Consider the following 11990-nt stretch of genomic DNA (forward strand, 5'->3'; position numbering starts at 1 on the left):
GATCCTAAATAAACACACCTGAACCAGCTAATCATGGTCTTCAGAATTACTAGAAACTTCCAGGCAAGTGTGTTGGAACTGGTTGGAGCTAAACTTTGCAGGACATTGTCCCTCCAGGAGCAGGAATGGTCACCCTTGTTCAAAATGGACACTGGAACAACTATGCCAATGCTTTTTGAAATGTAATAGTGATTGGGGTACTCTGAAGGACACTGGTCCTCTGGGATGGATTTGAGGAACCCTAAACTACAGAGTTCATCCAGCCCTGACATTTAACCACTAAGCTACCACTACATGTATTGCAGAACCTGACCCACTTCCTGGATTCATTACCCCAGACTGTGCGGCAAATACTCCTGCCAAACCTCACACATTCTCACTAACAGCAGCTTCTGTGAACACACACTCTGGTCCATGTGGAGATCTATTTATATAGTTATTTATCAGCAGAGCTGTCGAGAGTGTTATATGGCATCACGCCCACTGATGAAACCAGGCATAACAAAAGATTGGGAGCTGTTCTGAACTGCTGTTACAACAGAGGAGAGCAAATCATGTCTACACCAAGAAACAATGCACCCTGTATGCTTTAACATTCACAGACATTCAAGCAGTGGAATGAAAGTGGGTCTATGACACATTACTGTCACACATTAGGCAGTGTTCTCAAATACTGAGTATGAGTCAAACGTCTCTATTTGGTTCCCCTAAGAACCTTTCAGTAAAGAGTTCTTGAAAGTGTTTTCATAGCTGTTAAAGGTTCTTCATAGAACCATCAATGCCAATAAAGAACCTTTATTTTTAAGAGTGTACCTCAGTAAATTTAGGCTGGGATAAGTCTCAGAACAGGATAAATAGTGATCTCACTTTCATTTTTGTTTCACTTCCTCTCTATGCAATTGTGTAGAAGTGAGAACATATGAGTGATGGAGGTGCGAACAACTGATCAGCAGATATTACAAACAGATCAAGTGCTAATTAAACCAAAGGCAGTTTGTCTGGAACCTCTGAGTAATTCTGCTATTACTCACAAAACAAATGCTGTACAAGTAATAACTTCAATGACATCTGCAAGTCAGATGAAGACATTTCTGATCTACAGGTTGTGGATTTTCCATGTGAAAGAGGTTAGGGAGATGTTAATTTCTGTATCTGTCAGATGCTTTAATAAGAAAAAAAAAAGACTGAATATACCTTTGGTTAAATATTAGTAGGTGTAAAATACTTTTTGAGCTCAGTTTAAGACATTATAGGTGTCCAATGGGAACAAGTGACAAAGGAATATCAATGTTTGCCCTTCAGTATTCATCTGCTCTGCTTCTTTCTAAAAAGCAGTATCCTTCATCTGTCTGCAGACTCTTCAAGCTGCGCTTTTCATCACATGTTTAACAAACCATGTCCTCATTGGTGCTGTCAACACCCCGCCCCCAACACACTCACACCAGCTCACCACGTCTATAGGGACTACGGATAATAAAGGTGTGTCTTTATATGTGGAACACATGTGTTTTTCTTTAATCTCTGTGTTTTATTAATTTAGTAATTTACTTGGTAATATATGGGTTATTTAGAAGCCATTTAATAAGTGTCTGATTGTGCAGATTGTGTTATAATGTGGTGCTGGTGCTGGAATCAGTACTACTGCATTAGTTTAGTAGTCAAAACTACTGTAAATCCAACAAAAATACCAATGAACCAATCAACTGACACAGTCCACTGAAACAATGTAAGAACTTTAAGGACCTCATAATATCAAAATTAAGGGCTTGTGGTTTTTGTATGTCTGTTGAAGAAATCTATATGCTAGTGTACTGCTAAAAGGTAACTTTTGCAGATGTACACATTCCAAATGTACAGTCTTTCTTACAAATAATAATGACAACATCTTGCACTACACTATAAATCATGGTTCGTGGCTGTTACATAAAACCAAAAACCATTTGCCCTGTCGATACGCCCAGTCCAAAATTTCAGCTTCAGTATAACATAGCACTCATCAAACATTTGGGGTCTTTAAATGTAATTATGTGTATGTTAAATTTAAATGCATGGGGGATGAGCACAACCATGAGAAGGTGAATAAAATAACGAGTGTACGAGTAATTAATTTGCATCATACTTCAAAGACATTCCTGCAGAACGACTCTCCACAAACGAGAGATGGGGAAATATCTTTATTATGGCTGAATAATGACATCGATATTTTTTCCCCCATTTCAAAAAGAAGTCCATAATGAATTGCTGCGTTAGGGAGGAAATCTGGCCTGTGATTATTCACTGTGGAAACGGTTGTTTTCTCAGCATTGCCCTGTTGCTTTCTCAGTACATATTTGAGCTGAGAAAATGCATTTTCTTTGTTTCCAAGGAGACAGGGACCAGAACAAAAATGAAGATCTACTTGTCTGCTGTCAGAGAAAGCACAGCATCTCTCGAGCATCAGAACAGAGAGAAACTACTTTGAAGTGTCTGCAGTTTCTGTTGAGAGCGGGGATAACAGCACTTTTTGGTTTTTGCTCACTAATTAAAAATGTTTAGCCTAATCTTTCAAAATCTTTCCTTAAACGCCATTTACGTATTAGCTGCCACAATTTGTGTATTTTAAGTGTAGTCAAAACATAACACATCCTCAAACAATATAGAGAAAACTGATTTATATCAATACTGGAACCATTTCAGGCCCCAAAACAACCTAAAACTTGTAACTGACGAGATATAAATTCTTCATAAAGACTGCTTGTCACAGGATGTAAAATCCATTTAGACATTATATGTCATATGATGCGATTTCAAGTTTTCCTTTCTCTTTGGAGTGTTACAAGCTGATTGTGCATAGATAAGATCCCTGAAGTTGCAAAGACTAAAGTCTCAAAACCAAAGAGATATTCTTTATCAAAGTTAAGGCTCTGCTGAGAGGCGAGGCATAGAGGACCTCCAATAATGTACAGTATTTGAAAAATAATGTGTTTTTTGAACATTAAAGCATGTCAACATATTCTGTTACACCAAATACACAAAATAATGATCTTTAAAAAAGCATATGACCCCTTTAAGAAGAGCACAGGACCTGTTGGAAAAGGAAATGGGGTCCTATTTTAAAGGATCACTGAACAGCACGATGCTGTTGAGATTTCAGATGAAGTCATAAGCAGTGAGGCTTCAATGAGGGTTTCGACAACCTCAAGTGACCTCATAAATCACTGAAGGTGGAGTGAGCCCAGCCCATGCAGATTCCTGATCTCTTTCTCCTCCTCCTTAATGTGACAGACATATGAAACCCAGCCCATGAAGCACGCGTCTGTGTGTCCCCGGGGACCAATTTAAGAGGCGCACACGTTTGCTGCCTGGCCTCTTCCTTCTAGTTCAAATGAAATCCAGTGCTTAATGCCAACGGTTACCAAGGTGACAGTGATGCCACCATCTGTCATGCAGCCTATTCAGTGCAGCCCAGCAGCAGTTCTCATTAATGAAGGAGTGTATTTTTTATTTATTTTACAATACAGATTAAATACAGAATAAGCCTACTGTGCATTGTATTGGACAACTGCTGTTTTTTTTTTTATTATCTTTTTAAACTAAATTTCCTGATATTTTAGGCTTCCTATGACTGAGGAAGACTGTTTCGGTATTATCCATGATCCATAGGCAGAACATCACTGTTGTACTCGAATGAAATAGATCCCCAGGATACACAGGAACTTCAAACATGATAGCAGTAACGCTGTTTAAGAACTTTATTAATTATTCAGCTGTAAAGAAAATACCACAAGTAGCCCAGCCCTCAAATAATGCACACGGCTGATGGTGTAAAGAGCACTGTCGCCCCCTGTCTGCCGGGAGACTGAAGCAGAGGGTTGTTTTTCTTAATTCTGAGGAACAAAATCATGTTCAGAAATTACAACTATGAAAAACAGCAAAATATACGGAGAAATAAAATTGATATTATAATGGCTCTTATCATAAAAACAACAATAAAATTACTACAAAACATAAAATCGACAAAACGAACAAAAGTATACATTTTATAATTATAAAACGTGTGGAAAAAATGCACACACTTCTATCCTCAAACACAGCATATTTTCATTAGTTAAATTAACATCAAATGAAATAATAGCCTCGCATTAACTTTCATTCTGATGTATTTACAGCTTTAGATGAATGATTACATCACTCCATATACAAACGCCTTTCACATTAAAGTCTCCAGCTTCCCGTTTGAGTGTTTTGAGTTCAGTTTCTGTCTCCTCTTTTAATGGTGGCCCTGAATTTAATAAATCTTTGAATCGATCAGTCAGTATTATGAAGGTGACCGGCTCATCTGATGTCGGCACCCACAGACTCTCCAAGACGTCAAACTCCAAGCAGGACGCCCACTGTTTCAAAACACCCCAATACGCCCGTTTAAACTCGCTAGACTGTCGGGAGATGCCGGTGCAAAGCCCGGGGGAGAGAGATGTGCAGAGTTTCCTCAAACAGCCCTCGTGCTCCTGCAGCCAGGCCAGCACACAGCGCTGAGCGGCCGAGCTCGTGCCGTCACCGGGGGAAAGCAGCGCAGCTGCCATGACTTCATGAAGGCTGTCCGGTTTTCCCGCGCTGTCGTGAAGGACGGAATCCAGCAGTGCTCTCGCGTGCGCATCATTACCAGAGCGACTCAGTACAGAGCTCAAGAGCTGCCCCAGCAGGGTGCCTCTGACCACTGCTTCAGCCTGTAACCCAGCAGAAGTAGCCCTGTCCGGCGTGCGGCACAACAGATTAAAAGCTGCTTTACACCTAATGAGGCTGTTCTGATCAAACGGGGATTCCTGTGCAGCAAAAAGCATTCGGATAACGGAGTTCGGCGCGGAAGGGTTTCTGAGTAGATGAATGAGCAGCATGTGCTGACACTGGGCCAGTTCAGAGAACATGACTGGAGAGCACGCCGGCAGAGCTTGCTGCAGGCGCTGGTTGGTGTCGCTCAGACCGGCCTCCAGCGCGGAGCGGACCGCAGGGTTGCACTGGAAGCGGGAGTGCAGCTGCTCGCAGTACTCAGCCCACTGAAACGCCCGGAGCGCGGTGTGACGGTCCCATTCCCTCACGAGGTCTGTCTGAGACACGGCCAGTAACTCCAGGACGTTGGTCAGCTGTCTCAGCACAGCCTCCATTAGACGCTGTCTTCGCCGTATTTAACTAAACAATACATAAACAGAATCAACTTCGGATTCTGTCCGCGTGCCTCGTTCTCGACTCGCTATTGGCTGAGAGCGTGCACGACGTCACTTTTTTCGCGGCCGAACTTCTGTGGCAGTATTTCAAAATAAAAGTCAAATTTGCCTTTAACCGAAGTTTAGTTACATTATTATTGTTATTATTTTCTTTTCTTTCTTTTTTTTTACGCAAAACGAGCTATAGCAATACTTTTTGATCGAAATAGCTTATTCCAACGCATGTTGAAACGTATAATAGAGTCTAATTCTTACAAATGAAAGTGCTTTTTAGTGAAATCAAGTTTTGTGGCCTATTTTACCTTTTCTTTTACTTTTTATCTCTACTATGAATTTTGTTCTTTGCTGTTGAAGTTTTTATTACACTTGCTTTTTTCCCCCCGGTCAGTTAAGAATCTTTTCTCTACGAGGCTCGTTTTAATCGTCTGGTCTCGTGCAGCGCCGTGTGGCTCACAGACGCGTCGCGTCGCGTCCGGTCGCGTCGCGTCGCGTCTCTCAGGGAGGCGGTGAGATCGCGCAATGTGTCCGTCGCAGGAGCGCACTTTGAACTGAGACCCGCATTTTGCTGTTGAAGTTTTTATTACACTTGCTTTTTTCCCCCCGGTCAGTTAAGAATCTTTTCTCTACGAGGCTCGTTTTAATCGTCTGGTCTCGTGCAGCGCCGTGTGGCTCACAGACGCGTCGCGTCGCGTCCGGTCGCGTCGCGTCGCGTCTCTCAGGGAGGCGCAATGTGTCCGTCGCAGGAGCGCACTTTGAACTGAGACCCGCAATGACAGTCGGATCTTTGAGGCTCAGTGTCACGGTGAACAACAGTCTGAGGAGCCTGTGCGCGAGAAAAGCATGAATTCATTGGAAACGAGCGTCTACTTTTGAAGAACCAACTGCAGGCAGTGCATTGTGGAGGGTAAGTGTATACTTTTGGGAAAGAACATGTCTTTGCTTGGATGGATAGTTAGATATCTTAATAAAATAAGATAGGTAGGCTACTATATATATATATATATATATATATTAGTACCTATGTCAAGCATGCCCACTTGAAAACGGAAAATACATTTTTTTTCTCCTCAGTTTGTTTTTGTGCCATTAGGCTGCAGAAGGTATTTCAGTTTTTCTCTCATTTGAGCTGCCTCAGTAAAATGGGTTATTGTGCATTTAAAACTAACAGTTAAAGTGTGTAATAGCCTGTAAACATGATTAAAGCCAGTGCGACATGAAAAATGAAGTAACTGGATTGTGCAAGCAACTAGACTAAATCTTTGCTTAACTAGGAAAGGAAATATACTTTGAACTGAACTTGCATGCAAAATGACAAAACTCATGTTGTATTTAGCTTATGTGATATATTTTGTATAAAGATGCAGATGATGACTGCACTGACGCTTATTAAGTCCTGTTTGTGTGATTTACCCTTCACAGTCCTTTAAGGACAGAATACAGTGTGTGTTCTGTGCTTGTTGAAGGCTCAAATAACTGCAACAGAATCAGATATGCAAGCTGAAGTATTATCAGTTATAATTTCTGCATTAGTCAAGGTCAACGTTTATGGATGGGAAATGCACACAACGTATGGGAAACACCTATTGGCTTTATACAGTATCACTCCACTGTCGCAAATGTTTGCTAGACAAATATAGACTGTGAAAGAATATGATGTTGCTTAATTTAATAGTCCCAGCTAAAGGTTTGACCGTGCCACACTGTACACTGCCCTTTGGTTTCAACCATATGTGCCCAATATGTGTGTGGTGTTGAATGCACTGTAAATGTCCTCTCCATCTGTGAACTCTGCGGGTTTGTGTTTGCCGAGCATCAGTTTCCAGTCCATGCTCCATCATGCAGATGTGTAGATTATTGTATTTATTTATTTATTTATTTTAAGCCACTTGGTAGAAAATCTGAGTGGTATTTGTCCGTCAAACCAGATGCCACAGTATCAGTACAGTGTTCTGAGTTAATGGTCAGTGGCAAATAGGACAGATCATGATAAAGAAAAGAAACATCTTTTAAAAATCCATTTTAAATCACATGTGCCAACATCTTAGACATACATGTTTGTTAGATATGATTTGAATAAAAATAAATATTTTTAATCAATCTATTATTCAAACTGCTTATCCTCTGCGTCTAATAATTTTAATTATGATTTTTATTATATATTTCAAGATAAAAAAAAAATTTTTTTACAAGTAAGTATTTTCATTATTAATTATAAAATATTATGCTTTAAGGAGACATTTTACTAACCATTCCTTATCATAAAAATCCGAAAAATATTATTCATATATTTGACTCCAAATATATACTTTTTTTTTTTAATTTGTTAGAAATTTTTTGGGAAAAATAGTTTTTCTAAGATCATGCCAAACTGCAAACAAGAATTATGTTCTTTTAATGAGGATATTTTTCTTTATTATACTAAAAATGGTTCTGTTTACTAACATTTTTATGTTATAAATTGTTTATGCTGTTTATAAAAAATAAATAAATAAAAATTCAGAAATAATAAAAATAAATATTTTTAATCAATCTATTATTCAAACTGCTTATCCTCTGCGTCTAATAATTTTAATTATGATTTTTATTATATATTTCAAGATAAAAAAAAAAATTTTTTACAAGTAAGTATTTTCATTATTAATTATAAAATATTATGCTTTAAGGAGACATTTTACTAACCATTCCTTATCATAAAAATCCGAAAAATATTATTCATATATTTGACTCCAAATATATACTTTTTTTTTTTAATTTGTTAGAAATTTTTTGGGAAAAATAGTTTTTCTAAGATCATGCCAAACTGCAAACAAGAATTATGTTCTTTTAATGAGGATATTTTTCTTTATTATACTAAAAATGGTTCTGTTTACTAACATTTTTATGTTATAAATTGTTTATGCTGTTTATAAAAAATAAATAAATAAAAATTCAGAAATGATAAGTTGTACCTTTGTACCTTATTTACACCTAAAGGGTGCATATTAATACTTTAAGGCTACATATAAGTACCCTTAGTATACATACTAGTACTTAAATGGTACATATTAGTACCTTTTTTATGGGGTACCGTCCCAGAATCAACTTTCATCTTTTTTTTTTTTCTGAGCATGCAGGATGATTTCTAGGGCTAGAGTGTTCTATAGGGTTTGTTTGGAGGTTCTGGGAGGTTTCTTGGTGGTTGCTCACTGATTTAAAATAGCCCACTCTTAAGTTCCTGTGATATTCTGGTCTCTAGATATTTCTTGGCTCCCTCCTTCGATGTTACTGTACTGAATTTATCTCATCCATTTTATTGTCTGCCAGATCTGTTTGCTTAGAAAAATAATAAAGATGCAGGCACCACTAATAGGGTCAGTCTCACGTGGTATCAGCTTTCTCACTCATCTCCGAAGCAGTCTGGGAAATATTAAGAGCAGACAGACAGCTCTGATATGATCAGTGGACTGCTGTTCACCTTGCCTTTGTCCATATGGGACAGTATGTCCTCTTTTTATTGTTTAGAGAGTCAGTAACACCTCTTTTATTTCTCTGGTTTCTTTTTCTCTCAACCTTTTCCAGCACAGGAGCTCTTTCAGAAAGAAAAAGAAAGAGGAGATTTGCCTTTATCTGATAGACGTTTGGCAGGTAAAGTGAACTCTGGCATTCTATTTTGTGGAAAATATACAGATTGACTTTCAGATTGCCTTCGCCTGCCAGCCATTCAGAGCCCACACAAAGTGACGATTGTTGGACCCGAGTCCTCATTCCCAGGTTGCTTAGTGGGATACAGGAGAGCAAAACTTAGGAAGAGGTCCTGTTCTGCATCGCTGAAGATTGTTACACTTCTCAGAACTCATAACTTTCCTCTTGTTTCTCACATGAATTATGAGTAAGGCGAAATCCCTCGCAATGCGGGCTGGCATCACATATTATCACCACATTTCTGTATTTGTACTACACCCAAACCACTGCCACCACATTTAACACATCCTAACTCTTGAACAAAACTTCAAACAGCAATGCTATGAAGTAACAAGTTTTTCTGAAAAATGTTATACATTCAGAAGAACCAGATTAACTCGTCTGATCAACAGGATTCACTAGAATTACATGATAATTCTTACACTGCCTTCGTCAGAGTTTACGCAGAACACTGAAACATATTCAACTGGATCCGTACACATTCTTCTGCAAATAGCATCAGGTTGTTACAGAGAAATATAACTGCCTCAGACAAACAGGAAATACTGCTTTTATAAAGTGGATTTGTTGAACTGGACAACCTGATAACCATACTAAACATTGGTGTGTGTGTGTAACTCCTGCATCGTTTGTAAAACCGATATTTCAAAGTTTTGCTATATATAGCAAAGGTGATTGTCAGGTGATTTGTCTGGCCAGGGCAGATGTTGAAGTTCATCTTGGTGCTCCAACTGCCCAGGTTTTATGATCATGACACCATTTATTTTTCACATTTTAGCATTGGTGTTCTCAGTTCTTTCATGGATGCTGGCTTTGTGAAGTTCTCTGTGTTTGGTGTTTGTGGAAACAGGGTCTTTAAGGTGAATATTGAGGTTTGCTGTCACTTTTGCTGCAGTAGTTCTGTGTTGTTTGGTCACAATCCTTCTTAGTATTCTCACTTTCAGTTTTCACCCACTATTCCTCTTTGCAGATGAAGTCCTAATCTTAAAGACTGTTGTTTTTAGTAAAACACACACACAAAAAAAAAATTGTGTGTGTATATATTATATACTCTCACATTTTCTAAAACACTTTTTCTTCAGAAAATGTAATCTGAATGATCTAATTGTGAAATTGCAACTGATTCTGATGTTTCATTGGGGAGAGCATGTTCATTTGTGTAAAGAGCCTTTGGGTCAGAAAAAAATCGCACTAGGGCAGGACTGGAGAGAAGCCACACAGTGTGTGACTGTTCTGTCTTAAAAAAAGCGAGTGAGTATTATATCACAGGACAGAGAAGATAGAGCCTGGAGCTGGACTGTGATGAGAAGATCGGTATAGAGGATAAGAGTCTACTGTGAAACAACAGAAAGGGCTTGAATGATCAGATGACGTCTATGCTCTGTGGGAAAGTGAAATAATTCATTTGAGGGATTTGGTCAAAGCCGAATGATTGAGTTAATGTTATTTAGTTGTACTGATGTAGATATTCCTCTTTGTTTTCAGAAGCATGTTCAGTCCTCTGAGCGGAAAGCAACAGCCGGCTGGTCCGGGGCTCACAGATCTGCAGCAGTACAGTCAGTGGCTGGCCAGTAGACATGAGGCCAGTTTGCTGCCCATGAAGGAAGACCTGGCGCTCTGGCTCGCTAGCATGCTGGGTAAGTCAAGCTGTTCCTGCTTCAGTGCCTTAGCAATTCCTGTATTTTTCATATCAGTGATTCTCTGTTAAATCACAACAAAAACGTATGAATTCTGAGTTAAGTGTGGAAAAAAAAATACTATAGAACAGCAAAGCAGATATGCTTATTAACATTTAATAAGAATAGGAAAATGCCTCAAAAGTCTTTTGTTGCTGACAAATCAAATTAAACTGTATTTTTCCCAAATTCATCTGTCACTTAGTAATAGAGTGGGGGATGTCAGAATCCAGAAGTGTTAATTCGCCGCGGGTTCCTTCAAGATTTTCCTATGGGGTTTTATAATGGGTTTTTTCAATTAATGAGTAAAATAAAGCCTGTGGTAAACAACTTGATACTTTTATGTTTTGTTCTACAATGTAAACTGCACACACTCACAGCCCAAACGTTCTTATCTAGTTACTTATTAAAAACATACTTTTTTTTCAAAAATGAACATAACTGCTTCAAAATTTGTGTTTTGGGTATGGATGCGTGTAATTTACGTTGTAGAACAAAACCTAAAAGTATCATCAAGTTATGTTTACCACAGGATTTATTTGACTAATTAATTGAAAAACCCCATTATAAAACCCATAGGAAAATCTTGAAGGAACCCGCGGCAAATTACACTTCCGGATTCTGACGTCATAGTTCCCCCACTCTATATGGCTAATGCTAATACCATATACTGTAGGTTGGTAGTGGTGTGCTAAGCTGTTTTATGAAATTGAAATGGTGAAACAGAGAAAGCAAGATTAAAATTTTTTTTTTTTAAATTATGCATCCAAAACAATGCTTGTTAGGTAACTTAGCCATTTACTTCATGTGGTAATATCTAAATTAACTGGTTTTATTCACATCAAAGTTATTATTTATTTGACTGAAACAACTTGATAGGTTAGGTTAACAAAAGGTCAACAAAAGAAGGTTAATCGAGAGAAATAGGTCCTTAAAGTACAGTAACATATGGACTTTTTTTTCTATTTATAGTGTATCCAGTTGTGATTTGCAACTGCAAAGGCTCTAGATTTTAGTAAAAATTCAATAAATAATTAAATCTGTGGATTTTCTTGTGTATATCTTCATATGGTTGTCTCATACATGAGGTGTGCAACAAGGCTATGTCCTGAGGTCTTCTTCATTCTGCTGGTGTATTCTGTTCATGGTGGAGAGGAAATGTTTAAAATCATGTTTCATTATTTGCATAGGTTGCTTAGGGCACGTCCAGCTTTGCTTTGTTTATCTTTTGTATATTGTCATTTCCTTTGTTTAATTTAAGCTGATATTGATACATTTAAGTTCTTAAAAATGTGCAGTCCTTACTGTGTCATACATTTCTTTAATGTTTTAATTTCAAGTCATTTGATGGTGTTCTTTTTCTTTGATGAATGTGCATGCACAGGCATGATTGCACGTGTCCACGTTTTCTTTTCCAACATTTCCCAGCATT

The 11990-nt window shown here is 38.2% G+C and overlaps 1 protein-coding gene across 1 annotated transcript; it reads right to left on the minus strand.

Moving 5' to 3' along the window:
* Nucleotides 1–3703: 3703 nt before the first annotated feature.
* Nucleotides 3704–5262, minus strand: fancf (FA complementation group F). The gene has a single exon (XM_016238588.1). The coding sequence runs from the start codon at nt 5139–5141 to the stop codon at nt 4143–4145; it is 999 nt and encodes a 332-aa protein (XP_016094074.1). The 5' UTR covers nt 5142–5262; the 3' UTR covers nt 3704–4142.
* Nucleotides 5263–11990: the final 6728 nt, after the last annotated feature.

This window comes from Sinocyclocheilus grahami, unplaced genomic scaffold, assembly GCF_001515645.1.
Source record: "Sinocyclocheilus grahami isolate Dianchi unplaced genomic scaffold, SAMN03320097.WGS_v1.1 scaffold543.1, whole genome shotgun sequence".
NCBI lineage: Eukaryota > Metazoa > Chordata > Actinopteri > Cypriniformes > Cyprinidae > Sinocyclocheilus > Sinocyclocheilus grahami.